Source organism: Dermacentor variabilis, chromosome 5, assembly GCF_050947875.1.
Source record: "Dermacentor variabilis isolate Ectoservices chromosome 5, ASM5094787v1, whole genome shotgun sequence".
NCBI lineage: Eukaryota > Metazoa > Arthropoda > Arachnida > Ixodida > Ixodidae > Dermacentor > Dermacentor variabilis.
Genome location: NC_134572.1, coordinates 180,360,174 through 180,377,221, shown reverse-complemented (window position 1 = coordinate 180,377,221; position 17,048 = coordinate 180,360,174). Strand labels below are relative to the sequence as shown.

The 17,048-nt window shown below is 48.3% G+C and overlaps 1 protein-coding gene across 1 annotated transcript; it reads right to left on the bottom strand.

The window, feature by feature from the left end:
- Window positions 1–2,049: 2,049 nt before the first annotated feature.
- Window positions 2,050–13,857, bottom strand: LOC142583727 (uncharacterized). The gene is made up of 2 exons (XM_075694215.1): window positions 13,131–13,857; window positions 2,050–2,168 (listed from the first exon to the last, which is right to left on the bottom strand). The coding sequence occupies exons 1-2, from the start codon at window positions 13,855–13,857 to the stop codon at window positions 2,050–2,052; spliced, it is 846 nt and encodes a 281-aa protein (XP_075550330.1).
- Window positions 13,858–17,048: the final 3,191 nt, after the last annotated feature.

The following is a 17,048-nucleotide window of genomic DNA, read 5'->3' as shown; positions in this document are numbered from 1 at the left end:
TAGAGAAATGTGCAGAATATAACCAACCCTTATATATAGCTTTCATTGATTACGAGAACGCGTTTGATTCAGTCGAAACCTCAGCAGTCATGGAGGCTTTAAGGAATCAGGGTGTAGATGAGCCATAAGTAAAAATACTGGAAGATATCTATAGCGGCTCCACAGCCACCGTAGTCCTCCACAAAGATAGCAACAAAATCCCAATAAAGAAAGGCGTCAGACAGGGAGATACGATCTCTCCAATGCTATTCACAGCATGCTTACAGGAGGTATTCAGAGACCTGGAGTGGGAAGAATTGGGGATAAAATTCATGGAGAATACCTTAGCAACTTGCGATTCGCTGATGATATTGCCTTGCTTAGTAACTCAGGAGACCAATTGCAATGCATGCTCACTGACCTGGAGAGGCAAAGCAGAAGGGTGGGTCTGAAAATTAATCTGCAGAAAACTAAAGTAATGTTTAACAGTCTCGGAAGAGAACAGCAGTTTACGATAGGTAGCGAGGCACTGGAAGTGGTAAGGGAATACATCTACTTAGGGCACGTAGTGACCACGGATCCGGATCATGAGACATAATAACCAGAAGAATAAGAATGGGCTGGGGTGCGTTTGGCAGGCATTCTCAAATTATGAACAGCAGGTTGCCACTATCCCTCAGAAGGAAAGTGTATAACAGCTGTGTGTTACCAGTACTCACATATGGGGCAGAAACCTGGAGGCTTACGAAAAGGGTTCTGCTGAAATTGAGGACGACGCAACGAGCTCATGAAAGAAGAATGATGGGTGTAACGTTTAGGGAGAAGAAAAGAGCAGATTGGGTGAGGCAACAAACGCGGGTACATGACATCTTAGTTGAAATCAAGAAAAAGAAATGGGCATGGGCCGGACATGTAATGAGGAGGGAAGATAACCGATGGTCATTACGGGTTACGGACTGGATTCCAAGAGAAGGGAAGCGTAGCAGGGGGCGGCAGAAATTTAGGTGGGCGGATGACATTAAGACGTTTGCAGGGACAACATGGCCACAATTAGTACATGACCGGGGTAGTTGGAGAAGTATGTGAGAGGCCTTTGCCCTGCAGTGGGCGTAACTAGGCTGATGATGATGATGATCATCATCATCATCCAGCCCGAAGGTCTAACGACGAAAAGAATCTTGCATCCTATACTATATCGTCGTATACGACATCGTCGATGTGAGACAGTGTGTAAGAATCTGGTATAATATGCTAGTTGAACTCTCTCTAGTCAACACAGAGCCAGAAAGTGCCGTTTTTCTTGGAAACAAGGATAGCAGGTGCAGCCAAGGACTATACGACGATGTAATCACGCCAGCAGCTAGCATATGACGTACTTGTTCGGCCGTGACAGTCCATTCGTGTTCGGCATACCGTCACAGTGGTACGAATATAGGTGGGTGGCTGTCTGTCGGAATGCGGTGCTCAAGCAAGTCATTACCCGATAATTCTCCTGTGTTGTCGGCAAACAGGGTGTTATGTGGCTCGAGTATGCTAGAAATGTCCTCCAGCAAGAAGGCTCGCCTCTCTGTGACTCAGTCACTGGCGCGCAGGCAGTCGCGGAGTGGAGCCTCATGTTACCACACTCCCTGCTCAATTGCCCGTCGTGAGAAAGGATATAGTCCGCGCCAAGAATTATGCCGGCAGGTAAGTTACCGAAGTCGGGGACCTCGCGTAGGCACTTTGTGGGAGCAGCAGTGGTTAACCGCTTGACAATGGCGCCTACTGTGTGTACGTTTTCGCCTAGACATCCAAGAGTGCCTGAGTTCATATCTAGAGGGCGGGAGGGCCGTGCCACCGAAGCAGCGCTGAACGGTCAGCGCCTGTGTCTACAAGTGCTCTCAGCTCTCCATACCGTGGGCGCGAATAGGCACCACTGGCAGCGTGCTGCTCTGGTATCGCATTTGCTCTTTTGTAGCGTGCAATCAATCGCTAGTGCAGTGGTTCGCGCGACCAACGGAGCAGCGTCTACACTGCGGCAGGAAAGCTTGCTACGTCACCCACGGCTCCGTGGTGGCAGCTTGACTCCGTCTAGTTGTGTCCTGTAGCCTTGCGGGCCAAAGCATCAGTCGCTGTCTCGAATGCGTACGCGTAGAGGACGACAGCATGCATGAGGTCGTGGATGCCATCTAGGACATACTGCTTGTGTGCTGAGGAAGGCCAGGTAAGGTTATAGGTGCGAAGGAGCCGTAGTTTGTGGTAAATGTGTATGGTTTGCGTTCCTTGTCGCTGTGACCACACCTGAATAAAGGGAGCGTCATAGGCGCTTGGCGGGTTTACGAAAGTAGAGAGCAGTGCTGCAGTCCAGCTGGACGAGGTTGAATGGGCGTGCAATTAGAACAGATTCCAAGCCTGAGCTGCACTTCGGCAAGGTAGGCTCGATGGCTGCGCAACACCGCTGTCACGTAACATGCCGGTTTTCACAATGCAGATGATCACCGCCGTTGCTTACCAGGTGCTGCTGCCTCCACTGTAGATGGCTTGCATCGCGGCACCAACGAAGCATGCGCCATTACTACGCTGATACCACAACCAGATTAACATCTCATCTACTTTGGCTTTGCTGAAGGAACCTAGACCTGCCACTCGGATACTGGATGCTCCAACCAGCGTGTGATAACGCATAGAAAAGGACACTATCAAGGACGTTAACTATAAAAGGAGAAGCAACCATCACGACCGCCTTGCGGAGTCGGTGGCTGCGCCACACCGCTGTCCCGTCACATGCTGGTTTTCACCATGCAGATGTTCACCGCCGTTGTTTTCCACGTACTGCTGCCTCCACTGCAGATGGCTTGCGTCGAGGCACCAACGAAAGATGCGCCATCACTATGCCGATACCCCAACGAGGCTGACATCTCATCTACCTTGGCTTTGCTGAGGGAACCCAGATCGTTACTCAGATATTGGATACTCCAACCAGCGTGGGATCACGCATCGAAAGGGACACTGTCAAGTCCGTCAACGATAAAGGAGCAACTACCATGGCGACCGCCTTGTGGGCTCAGTGGCTGCGCCACAACGCTGTCAGATAACATGCTAGTTTTCACCACGCAGGTCAGTGCAAAATGCAGTGTTTTAGTAAGAAATGTAGCGATTATTGTTTGGTGCAGCTCCCGAGCCCTTAGTGCTGCCTCGCTATGCTTGGTGAATATGTGCGTACCATTCAGTCATTGTTGTTGCTGTCAGGCGACGTCGAAAGCAATTCGGGGTCTAGTGTAAATGATGTTTTCGCTTAGTTGCAGAAGCTGACAGTTGGACAAAGCACACAAATGACTGAGGTACAAGGCCTACGAATGAACTTTTGCACGCCTATGCAACAATAACGGATTTGAATAATCGAATGATGAAATGGGAGCAATAATACCAGGCACTGATCCCTCTGCGAAGCGAATTAGAAGCTGTGTACGCTACTACCTCTGAGACTGGTCACCTGGTATCTAGCCTAGACAGCCGCATAGAAGATGAACACAACCCTTCACGTAGAAACAAGTATTATTGTATGACATTCCAAACTGCAACCCTCCTGAACCTTTGGGCAATCGGAAAAAAATATATGTTGATAACATTCATGAGCACATGGACATAAGCCTCAATCTGAAAGAAATTGAGCGAGCGCACCGGCTGGGACGTAATTCACCTGGCTGCGACCTCCCAACATTGTCAAGTTTTCATTATATGAAACAAAAGAATTGGTCTTGTCTAATGGCCGCAAATTAAAGGGGAGTAACTGCAACATTTGTGAGGACTTTTCACCCACTCTTCTAAATTCCTGCAAAGATCTTGTTCTTTCCGGAAAAAGCAAGGTAACTCCTTTCAAACTACGTTTCAAAACACTTGTCATAGGATCCGAACGCTACGAATATGACGGATCATCTAAAACCGTAAAGGAGGCTCACTAGCAGTCAATGTACTATAGAGGTTCGCTTAAGCCTCACCACATCACAACAAAGAATAACCTTTCTTTATTTCGTATTTTCACTGATTTCACAGACACCCATACTTTTCATCCGAAACCCGAAGACATCCTGTCTCGTTTCTTCATCCCGCAATAATTTACTTATTTTAACCGAAACGGGGCTGACATACGAGATCAGTGACAATGAGGTATTATCCGACTTGCCAAATTTCGAAATTCATTGCTGTGACCGCCAAGGAATGCGAGGTGGAGGGTTATTATAGCATTTAGCAAGCAATTGCCCTATACAACAATCGCGCCTCCTACTGGTCTTGAGATAGCCTGGCTACTTCTCCGCTTTTTCCCACAGGCTGTCCTGCTGGGTGTATGTGATCGATCTCCTGTTAACCGCCCTGATTTGCCTGGAAAATTACAGAAAATTTTTTGCCAGGTTAGTGCCGCTCATCCTAGCGCTCATATTATTTTATTTGGTGACTTTAATTTTCCTGGTATTGACTAGCATGAACTATATTCAGCAGCATGATGGTAAGGTTAGAGACTTCACCGATGTCTTTTAGAACTTTAATTTTTCACAACTCGTTTCTGAACCAACACGTGTCTCGCTTGACTGTGCAAACATTTTAGACCTCATACTAACTAATCCCCCAACAGCTAATCATCATTAACCTTCCTTCCTGCTATCAGCGACCACAAAGTTCTTAACGCTACCTTTTTCTTTTCCACACCAACACCACCACGTGCAACATATCGGAAAACTATCCGCCTATACGATAAAGAAAACATCGAAGCCATTAATGAAGAACTGACTGCCCTTCTACCAAACTTTCAATCTAGATTTTACGAGCGATCCACTCACAGTAATTGGATGCTGTTTAAAAGCAAAATTATTTAATCAGCAGACAAACGTATGCCGAAAATTACCTTCCGTGCAAATCGTCAGTAGCCATGGTGCACTAACCACATAAAGCGAGTAGCAAATAATAAAAAAATACTTTTTCGATAGGCCAAGCAAAGTACGAATGCTAACACATGGGAAAAGTATTTTGCCGAAGAAATGTACTGATCCGCTGTGCGCAGCGCGAAGCATATTGGTTTTAACATCGACTTACCGAAAATACTCAGAGAAAACCACAAGAAATTCTGGGAAGTTATAAACCCCACTCAAGCTCGCGCCATAACTCTTGCTGAGGATTCGGTAGATATTATGACTGATACTGACTGCGCCATTTCGTTCAACAATGCCTTCGCCTCAGTTTTTACTAAAGATACTAGTCCTGCTCTATCGTTAATGCCTAGTTACATAGTATTTGTAATGCCGGCCATCAGTTTCTGCGTAGATAGTATCTCCAATGTAATTGATAACCTCAAACTCTCTTCTTTCACTGGTAACGATGGTATTAGCTCGAAACTGGGAAAAAAAAACTAAATATATCTCGGCTGCATTTTTGTGTCTCTTATTATTCACTTTCAGCAGGCTGCACCACTTATGACTGGAAAGTAGGAAAGGTCATTCCTATCTACAACTGAGGAAACAGGTATAACCCACTAAATTATCGCCCCATCTCCTTAACGACTCTTCCATGTAAGGTAATGGAGCGCGTCATTTACTCACTCATCATCGATCATTTAGACAGCAACCATTTTTTTCGTCCTGCACAGCATGGATTTCGTGAGGGCTTGTCTTGCGAGAGCCAAGTATTCTAAAATTGGTACAGCGCAACACAGGAAGGAACAAACAAGCCGAGCCGGTCAGATAAAGGAACAGAGCGCCCTGTTCCTTAATCTGGTTGGCTCGACTTGTTTCTTCCTTTTTATGTTGCGCTGTACCAGCTTTAAAATGCGATACCAACTAGCCTAATCCTCAACCTTATAAACCCAACTAGCTCTTTTCCTTGACGACCTTCACGGGAATCTTGACTGTAATCAACAAACTTACGCTATCTTCCTCGACTATGAAAAAGCTTTTGACAAAGTACCTCACCGTCACTTATCATATAACCTTTCTTTCTTGAATTTAAACGTGGATGTATTAAAATGGCTAGAAACATATTTCTCACTAACCGCGAGTAATTCGTTACTATCAACGCCCAGTTCTCCGTCCTCCTTCCGTTATCTTAAGGTGTCCCTCCGTGGTCTGTTCTTGGTCTACTTCTGTTTTTATTATACATCAATGACTTACCCCTTCATGTAACTCGCCAAATCAAGATGTTCGCTGATGAATGCGTGATTTATCACACCATTAACAATGACAGTGATTGAGGTAACTTGCAACAAAATCTAAACCAAGTGCAGTCTTGGTGTTCCCGTTGGCTAATGACTACTAATAAAAAGATGTAAACATATGTCATTTACCCGTAGTCGCAAACCCTTCCTGCCTTCTTACACAATAGCCAACAATCCCATTGAAACAGTAAAATCATTCAAGTACTTCGGCATTTTAATTGCTTATGATCTTAACTGGGGCACGCATATCAACAGCATAGTATCATCGGCGAACAAAACACTCGACTTTATGAGGCGCCACTTGCGTCATGCGCTACAGGATGCCAGACTTGTGGCGTACAAATCACTTATCAGGCCTGAAGTTGAATATGCGCCACCAGTCTGGAACACATATAAGAATATCTCGTTAACGCACTTGAGTCATCCAAAAATCGTGCAGAAAGATATTTTTATTCATCCTACTCATATAACGTAAGCATATCATCCTTAAAAAAGAAATCTGAGTTGCATTCGCTCTCGCACCGCCGTAAGATAGCCGGCGTTGGTCAGTTTCTCTACAGTTTTCTTAATCTTGTGCCAAACATCATTCCACCCGCAAGAATATCACAACGGACTCTTCATCCTCTCCAAGTTTTAAAACCACACACACACACAACTTCCTTCTCAGCTTAATTTTTTTCTGGAACAGCAACTGATTGAAAAGCCCTTCCCCACTATGTTGTATCTACAAGTAATCACCATGTGTTCATCGCTGATGTTGCTTCAATTTTGTCAAATTAATTACCCTTTCTTGTACAATTTCATCATCTACCGTGCATTTTCGATTGCATGCAATGTATCTACCTTTTTTCAAATGTTCCACTAGTTACTTAATTGACTTGTTCATTGCCGATGTTTCTTATCTTAGGCCAAAATAATTACTGTTTTTTTTCTTGTTCTAGTTCACAATTTGTCACGAGTGTGTACTTGTTTACACTGTGTCTACCACTTTTCGAATGTCCCGTTTGTTATCACGTTGAATTGTCGTTGCATGATGTACCCCGCCCCTTATGTAAGAGCCCTGATAAAGGGGCCTTTAAGAAAATAAATTACCTGACGTGACCTGACGTGACATGACCCACTTCTGCCATAAATTTCTTCTCGGTATTTGTCCACGCGTAGCGAATAGCGACAGACTCGACTGCAAACATGCAACTTACGAGGTCGTCTTGGAAACCACACAAATCAGGAAGAGTAGTCGTCGTTTACGCTGAAAGCGCGGTTTGTCCGACGGCTAAAGCAAAGGTGTCGGCCAGTCGGCGAAGTCGGCGAACTCACTTGCATCCGTGTGGGAGAGCCACTGAGGAGGCCTAGACGCCGGGTCCAAAGAAAGTGGTGAATACTTGCAGTGACGCCTGTTGTCCCAATAGTATCCGTTCACTTAGAAGTGAGATGCTCGGGGCCAGGCTTTCGGAAATCTCAATATAAGTCGACAGCGTCATTGTAAATGAAAGACATCGTACGCTTGACCACGCCCACCGCTTTCTGTTGTCCTTTACTTCTCTTTACTCTGCCCTCTTCTGCTGTGGTGTTCCCGAGCTTCGGACTCGACCTCGTGACGTTATATATATATATATATATATATATATATATATATATATATATATATATATATGTACGCACGAGCGCTTACTTATCTTTATCGTGTAACTGCGTCTCACCGTCTAACAAGTGTTCAAGCTCAGCGTAGGACACGACTGCATATCTCAGAAATTTCAAGTGTTCTATACGTTGTATCCTGTCACCGAACCTGGTGTAATCTGATTGCATGTATGCGCGACGCCAATGGCGCAGTACTTTCTTGTAGACAGACGCACACTAGCGAATACTCTGGAACGTTTGATGCCTCATGGACACAGTGGACGCGCTTGACCCGCATATCAGATTTTAGACGATCGCCCAGTAGTGTTCACTGCCGTAGCCCCCCCTCACGCCCCGCCCCCTTTCCTCACCCACGCCAGGACCCGGTAACACCCCAGTTCCCTCATTTGCCGCTCTAGCCGCCATCTCGCCCTCCCGTCGCCCTGCGCAGCTACCCAAGTCAGCATCCAGCCTCGCCCCAGCATTGTCATTTCTGTGGGCAGAGAAACAACCGCAGACATATAAGGCGTCATGGACCACGACGAATGTCTACTACTCGACCGTGAAATTTGCGTCGCAAGAGGGATCGCACGACTGCACGAAGGGAAAGCAATAAGTGATGGTGAGAAACTTCAGCGAGGAGTTCAAGCACATCAACAATGGCATCAGCAATGAAATTGTGGAAAGCAGCAATGCGTTTGTCCTCTTGGATATTGCCGCATCTACCTCGTTAACCAAAGTTCCCTAACCAGACTTCGACACAAATCTTCGCTGACTAAGCAGCAACACCTGAGAAGTGCTCTCTGACGATACCAAAGCTGCTTTTCGACGCCATCAAGGACGCGACAAACACCAGTTGCAAAGCATCGCATGATAACCGAAGTTCGCTCTCGACCACTCCGCCAGAGCCCTTACCGAGTTTCGATGCGAGAACGTGAAGCTATTAGGCAACAAGTAGACGAAATGCTGCTCGACGACGTTATCGAGCCGTCAAGAAACCCGTGGGCATTTCCTGTAGTATTGGTGAAGAAAAAGAATGGAACCCTACATTTCTGTGGCAATTATCGTTGACTCAACAAGATCACGAAGCAGGACGTATACCTCCTCCCGTGAATAGATGACGCATTGAATCGGCTCTCCAACGCTAAATACTTCTCGTCGGTGGATCCCAAGGCACGCTACTGGCAAATACAAGTCGACTACAGCGATCGGAAAAGACAGCCTTCATCGCGCCAAACGTTCTCTATGAGTTCAATGGCAATGTCATTCGGACTGTGCTCGCGCCTGCAAATTTATAGCGCGAGATGGACACGGTGTTAGCTGGATTGAAGAGGCAGTTCTGTCTTGTTTGCTTGGATGTCGTTGACATCGCCGTGAATTTCGACGGTCACCTTAGGCGGCCTGCGACAGTACTAGAGCTCATCAAGTCCTCAGGGCTCACTCTGAAGCCAGAAAAGTACCGCTTCGCTTATGATGAGCTTTTGTTCCTGGACCACGTTATCAGCAAATCTGGAGCCTGCCCCTACACGCAGAAGACAGCTGACATCACAAAGTTCCAGCAGCCCATGGTCAAAAAAGCAGTACGTAGACTCCTTGGCACGTGTGTCTACTGCAGGCGTTTTGCCAAGAACTTTTCACGCATTACTGAGCGTCACGTCTGTGGTGACACGGCATGCGAGCGTGTCGCGTATGCGTGTCGGAAGGAACAGTCGACGAGCCGCGCTCCAGGTGACGAAAGGGAAAAGTCCGCCGTTTATTGTGCTGGCCGATAATATACATTCTGGGGACGTCACGTGTCACAAGTAGCTTGGCACTCGCAGTGGTTGTCCAGCTATCTGTCGTGACGTTACACGCCGCACACAGGCAGGCGATAACAGCACATCCCTCTTTTTCAAGGACAGGAACATTCGCACATACATGGTAGAGAATATGTTATACCAGAAAAACAGAACAGCAAACCACTCAAAGTCACGTCGTATGGATTTCTTCACCACACAAGAACATTCGAAAATACAAGACAGAACATATATTGTACTAGAAAAACACTGAACACTAAACACCAAAGCACTACTCATCAAAGCCCAGTCGGATGGGTTTCTTCACCAGTCTACCAAACCGTGTTACAGTGGGGTCACCACTGGCCAGCGCGCGAGTTGGAGGCCCCGCTGAATCGGTTGCAGTCGCGCCATCTGGGCTATGAGCCAATTGTGCCGCGCTCGGCTGCTCCGCGGTTTCTGGAAATTCGTAAGTTTCCATGTGCGCCCTTTCTTTTGGGAGACGGTTAAGCATTCTCCTGTTTCGGCGGAGGCAAACGCCGTCGTCTGTTCGCACTACATATGACTGCGGTTTCGGTGCTCGTGCGAGGACTGTGGCCTTGGATTGCATGTCTGTCACCCAGACCAAGTCACCTGCTTTTAGCTCGGGAAGCCGTCTGGCCCGATGGCGTCGGTTGTAGTAGCGGCATTGCCGCCGTCTCACCGTCTGGTCTCTGGCCACGACTTTCGGGCTGCTTTTTCCCGGATTTCGATGACATGGTAGCATTGGGACTCTTGTCCTCAGTCGCCTACCCATAAGTATTTCCGCAGGACTGACCCCAAGAATGCCGGGCGTCGCCCTGTAAGCCAACAATGCCAGATAAGGGTCTTTAGACTTTAGAAGGAGGTGCTTAACCGTCTGAACCATTCGCTCTACTTCCCCGTTGCCCTGCGGGTGCCTCGGACTCACGGTGACATGGCGAAACCCGTATGACATAGCGAACTGTTCAAACTCAGTTGCCACGAACTGAGGACCGTTGTCGGTCACCACGCACTCAGGGATTCCATGCCTAGAAAAAATACTTTTCAGTCTATCAATGACCGTTCCCGACTTTGTGGAAGGAAGAATGGCGACCTCAGGGTAACGTGAAAGATAATCCACGGCGACAAGATATGCCTGGCCGTTGATTACGCACAGATCTACTCCCACTCTCTCCCAAGGAAACGATGGAGTTGCGGTTGCTATCATGGGCTCGGCTAGTTGCTGGGCATGTCGTGCGCAAACAGTGCACTGATTCACGAACTGTGCCATCTCGGTGCTCAATCCTGGCCACCAGACAGAACCTTTAGCAATATTACGACAACGCACGATACCCTGGTGCCCATCATGTAGTCTACACAGCACTTCCGTTCTTAGAGACTGTGGGATTACAAGCCTTGTTCCTTTCAACAAGAGACCATCAATTATGCTAAGGCATGCTCTATCTTGCCAGTAAGGCATGAGGAAAGAAGGAACATTCGGTTTCCTTGGCCAATTGGTTTTACACAGTCTGCGCAGGTGTTTGCAAACGGGATCATTAATTTGACATTCTCTCACTCTGGATAAAAAATTGTCCCCCGTTTCCAAGCCAAGCAAACACGCCTTAGAGTACGCTGTGATATCTCACACACTCAAGCGTTCTTCAGAATCGCTGCCTGCTACAGGGGATCGCGAGAGGGTGTCGGCCGTGACTAGCGATTTGCCGGGAACGTACTGGACCGTGAAAAGATAGCGCATAAGGCGTAGCCGGAAGCGTTGAATTCGAGGGGGCATATCATCAATGGCCATCTGGCCCAGTAAAGACACTAAAGGCTTGTGATCAGTTTCAAAGGTAACGTTTAGGCCACGGATGTACTCGTCAAATCTTTCGGCTGCCCACGTGAGCGCTAGCGCTTCTTTTTCTATCTGGGAGTATCGCCGTTCTGTGTTCGTGAGAGAACGAGACGCGAAAGCTATTGGTCTACGGTGACCGTTTTTCTGCGTTTGAAAAAGAACAGCTCCCAGTCCGAAAGAGGATGCGTCCGCTGAAAGGATGGTAGGAAGCGTTGCATCGTACATGGCCATACACTGCGCAGAACAAATGAGCTCCTTTAGCTCGTTCAGCGCTTTTGCTTGGTCACACCCCCAGACCCATTCGCTATCTTTGTGCAAAAGAGCACGCATCGGAGCGGTAGTTTGCGCCAGGTGAGGCAAAAAGCGACCTAGGTGATTGGCCATGCCGAGCAAGCTTCTCAGTTCGGTGATATTTTTCGGTGCGTTTAGATTCTTAATAGCGCCGACTTTCGCTGGATCAGGCTCTATTCCGTTCTCATTCAGAATATGGCCCAGAAATCTCAGTTTATTAACGCCAAACAGGCACTTTTCTTTGTTCAGAGTCAAGTTTGCGCTAGCTAGGCGTGATATAACATCACCTAAACGTTCGTCATGCTGGGCTTTCGTATTACCAAACACTAAAATGTCATCCATGACGTTGACAACGCCTGGCAGGCCACATCGGATTTCTGACATCCTTTTCTGGAAATACTCCGGAGCGGACGTAATTCCGAACGGTAGTCGGGTAAAACAGTACCTCCCGAATGGAGTCAAGAACGTAGTTAGTTCTTCAGAGTCCCTACTTAGTCGGACTTGATGGAACCCCGAGAAGGCGTCAAGCTTCGAAAACCATTTCGCACCCGCCAGAGAGCCTAATGCTTGTTCGACCGTAGGTAGCGTGAAGCGTTCACGAACGACGCACTTATTGCGCCTTGTCGACGCACACAGAGCGCCTTGTCTGTCGTACTCGTTGTTCTTTCGTCCTTGTCTTCGTAGCGCTCTCTTTTCATTAAGCACTTATTTAACTTTGTGAGGTCGACGCATACTCTCAGTTCCCCCGATTGTTTAGTTACCAGGACTATTCCTGCGCACCAATCCGTGGGGCCGTCTACCTTTCTAATTATTCCCATGCGCACGAGTCTCTCGTTTTCCTGCTTTAGCCTTTCCATGAGCGGAATCGGCACTCGCCGCGGAGCGGTTATGGCATGTGGAATTGCGCCCGGTTGTAGCCTGATTGTGTATTCTCCTGGAATAGTGCCTAGACTACGACTCATGCGCGGAAAAAGTGTCTCATACCGTTGCTTGTCTGCAGTTAGCGAGTCGGCAAATTTAACGATACCTAAAGCCTCTAAGGCTGGCAGCCCGAGAAGTACGTCGCGAAGAGGGCTAACGACATAGCACGTTTGTCGGACAGTCCTCTGTTTCCACACAATCTCTGCGACAAATTTGCCTAGAACATTGAGCTTGTTCCCGCCAGCCCCCTGTAGCACCTCGTCTGCGTTATCCAGGTGGGTGGGCAATCCTGGAAATGTAGAAGGTAGAACCGACACTTCTGCACCCGAATCAACTTTAGCAAAGATAGGCACAGAGTTTATCAGAACCTGCACATAGCGCGCTTTCCCGACCGCGTCAATCGCGCCAATGAAAGTTTCCCCGGTACCATGTTCGACAGCCGAGACGCGTACCTTTCTTTGCGCTGACCCAACTTTCTTAAGGCAGGCTTTCGCAAAATGTCCTTTGTTACCACAGTAGTGGCACTTGGAAGCTTTGGCTGGGCACGTCGACCTCGGGTGCGCGTCGCCGACGCAGTAGGGGCACCGTCCCTCTTTGTGCTGCGGGCGTTTCTGGTGGCCTACGGCGTCCACGATGGCACCTTCGTCCTGAAGTTCTGGCGGGCTCCCGATGTGGGCACCCTCCGGTCGAAGGCTCTGCTGCTGCTGACGCACGGTTTCCTTGAGGCGAGCCTTGGCCAGCGCCGTAGCCAATGTCAGCTGCGGATCCATCTGCAAGGCCTCGGATAGTTGCATGTCCCGGAGCCCGACGACAAACCTGTCCCGGATGAGTCTCTTCTTCATATCCCCAAAGTTGCAGCGGTCTGCCAGCACGTGAAGTGTGGTTGCGAACTGATCCACCGACTCTTCTGGTCGTTGCTGGCGTCTGTGAAAGCAGGCACTTTCATAAACAATGTTCCGCTCTTTGACGAAATGACTGTCGAACCTCTGCTTGACGACATCGTAACTTTTTGCTTCATCGTCGGTCAGCTCAAATGTAGCAAAGACTTCGCGGGCTTGGCGTCCCATTGTGTAGAGTAGCGTGCGCACCTGGGCCTCTCCCAAACGTTCGTTGAGAGCTGTGGCGAAGCGGTAGTCATCGAAGTGGTCGATCCACGCCGGCCACTCTGACGTTTTGTCAAAGTCCAGCGGTGGTGGCTGCTGGAGCCCGGGGATTACCGTTGCGGGCTTGTTTGCCATTTTCTGGAAATGCCACCGTCCACAGCCTCAGCGAGATAGTGGACCACCGCCCACTTCTGACACCATGTGGTGACACGGCATGCGAGCGTGTCGCGTATGCGTGTCGGAAGGAACAGTCGACGAGCCGCGCTCCAGGTGACGAAAGGGAAAAGTCCCCCGTTTATTGTGCTGGCCGATAATATACATTCTGGGGACGTCACGTGTCACAAGTAGCTTGGCACTCGCAGTGGTTGTCCAGCTATCTGTCGTGACGTTACACGCCGCACACAGGCAGGCGATAACAGCACAACGTCAAGTCTAACTAACTGTGATCTCGAGTTTAAGTGGAAAACGCCCCATGCTGAGGCATTTCAAGAACTCAAACAACGCATGCAGTCATCACCGATACGTATGCACTTCGTAGAGCACGCTGATATGATTTCGATAGAATAAGGTGGGTCTTCACCTCAAGAATTGGGAAACTACGACGAATCCGGGCGTCGTGATGATGAAAAAAACGCATAAAAGATTGTAGTCACTTCATCGGTACATGGTTGTGACTCTTATCAGAGCCTGTAGCGGTTCTGATTAACATGGCGGCCAGAACGCCCTCTAATAACCCCTCTTTCCCTTGTTGAGGGAATCCACTGGCCAATCACAAACGCCAAATCATTCGCCACCTCTATCACCCCTCATTGGTCTTCCATGTGCTGCTCGGGTACGTCGTGCACCTGTCTCCAACGTGTTACAGTAGGAGGAAACCACCTGCGGTCTAAGCTTTCCCCCGGGAGTTTTAGATGATAACCCTGTCATTGATAAGTGACTACTTCGTGACAGTCAGGAGGGCGACGTTGCTGTGTTGAAACGAAGTGAATGTCGAGGCGTGAACATCAACCGTGACAGTTGCGTGTCGCTGGAGGAGCATCCCCTTGTCGCCTGAGATGGCAGTCGATGGCTTCTTGGAAAAATTAGGTCGATAATAGCAACCCGTCCTTCACCACTGGAGGTCTCGAAGAGGTTGCGTTATCCAAGCACCTCGAAGAGGCCGGTATACCCTGTGGCTTTAATTCATATCGCCGATTGTTCGAAAGCCTGCTAGCTGACACCTTCGGGAAATAAACCACGCCAAGCACAAGGCACAGCAAACAGGGAGCACCCAACTAATCGCGAGAAGTGTCAAGTTCATACGTCCTTCACATAAAATCCTATCAGAATCGTACCTGCAGCCCTCCTTCGAGATTCCTGAAAAGTAAAAAAGGAGAAAACCAGACTTCAGTGCGTATTTCAACCAGTCTAATGTCTGACGTTATTGTATTTCCTTTTTCCCGAGAAGGCCACGGCGGTCGCAAGACTGAAAACGCATTGAAAGCCGGGAATAATGGCGTTAATCATAAATTCAAAGCAGACAAAGAAAACAAAAAGTACTATCTGCGCACGAAAATATATTTGCTTCTCCAAACACGCTTCAGCAAATCAAATTTATGCAATGGTGACCGACAAACACACCTATTCTGCTCTGTAAGCACTGAATTACCTAAAACAGTTTGTTTCTACAAACCTCCGATGTCATTGCTTATCTGAAAAAAATCAGCGCCACCACAAGCCACCATAGTCGCAAAACCCATTTCCTAATTTTATTCGCGTAGCTGCTCGTACATCATATAATACAATGAAACTCTTGGACATAACGCGAAACCATTGCAGTTAAAGCTAATAAGTTGTTGACAGCTAAGAAACGAAACAAAAACATCGCGCCCTATATACTAACAAGAAACCTATGAATGCGCCTAATTCGAGAATTATTACCGCTTAATGCGCACTCGATTAGATCGCTGGCTGAAGGCCTTCGGGCCTCACCGAAGGCTACAAAAGGAGCCGGGCATACGCTGCCCTTTGTCGCCGCATGCCAGTTTGTGTGCAGACGACTTGCTTTTTCGTCCCTGAAAACGACGCCGGAAACGCAGGAAGAATTGCCGGCCTCCCTTTTTCCTCACTCTCACGGCGCATTCTAGTGCGTTGACATTCTGACTGACCCTGTTCTGACAAGCATATCTCAGCCTGGTTTAACCTTTCAGCCACACCCCTACTCGCAGATATGCGTTCTGATTTGTTGTTAGGTTTCGCCTGTGTTTCTAACCTGCCACAACGAGTCCTTTGAAGTTTTGCGCGGTGGTCTGTGGTCTTACGGGCTCCTGTTTAGCAACGTTCTCTATTCAGCGCTGAGCCAAATACTTGCCTCCCTTGATCTTGCACTGTTTACCCAATTTTCGCCATGCCAGGCGGTCGCCTAATGCGCCTCTGAAGCTCCTGAACGTCGGGTTCCTGCCCTGCTGGACCGCCCTGGCATTCTACTCTCCTTTTGACAATTCCGGAAGGTCGCCTAAGTGCGGAGATACGAGGCAGTTTTTCGGGGCCTCCTTGACCCTTTTGGGGCTGTTAAAACTGGTGTCGTCTTCGCAAGGAATGTACTCCGGGATTGCCATTGTTTGTACTGTCGAGACGTGTTTGCTCTCTTATTCCGTCGCGATTTGTTCTTTAACAAGCTTCAGTAGGTCTAAAGATCTTTGCGAATATGTCAGTGCCTAATTAGATTCTAATTCTTCCGCTAGCCCTTGCTCCGGTATCCTCACTGACCCCGATACCTTATCGCTAGCGCCCTTTCCATTGATTTCGCTAGCTGTGTGCTGTGCTTCCCGAGTGCCTCCGTCACGAGGCATACTTTTGGCTTCGTTGCCGTGATTTATGTCCACCGCGATCTGTCGAGCCTTGGAACGCATGAGAGCTTGGACCGTAGGGTCGCCAAAACTGCGGCCCTTTTTTTCAACATCGTTTCCGAGTTATTTGAAAATAAGCAGGGGCAATGTTTCGACCGATTTTGCGATACTGCTGCTTCAGTCAGCAATAGTCCAATCGGACCTTCAAACTTCACGCTGGCTATGGCAAGCAACCACTATTCTTCTCGGCCTGATTCACGCATACTCCCCTGTGAAATCCTCAGGATTCAGAAACGTAGGGTGGACAATGTCCATTCTCGAAGCTGAGTCCATAAGTACTTTACACGGCATTCCATGCTCAACTAGGTCGCGAGGGTAAGGTTCTCAGAGGGCGAGCTTGTCATCACGACAGAAAAAAAAACCATTCTAGGCTTCCGACAGCCGATCGCAAGGTGTGCAGGCTCTTGGCAATAGAAAAGGGCGACCGGTTTTCTAGCC

Coding starts and splice junctions, on each gene's coding strand:
- LOC142583727 (XM_075694215.1), bottom strand. CDS start 13,857: ATGGCAAACAAGCCCGCAACGGTAATCCCCGGGCTCCAGCAGCCACCA. Junction 2,169..13,130: donor TTCCAAGTGCCACTACTGTG/GTAACAAAGGAC, acceptor GGCCTTCCTCAG/CACACAAGCAGTATGTCCTA.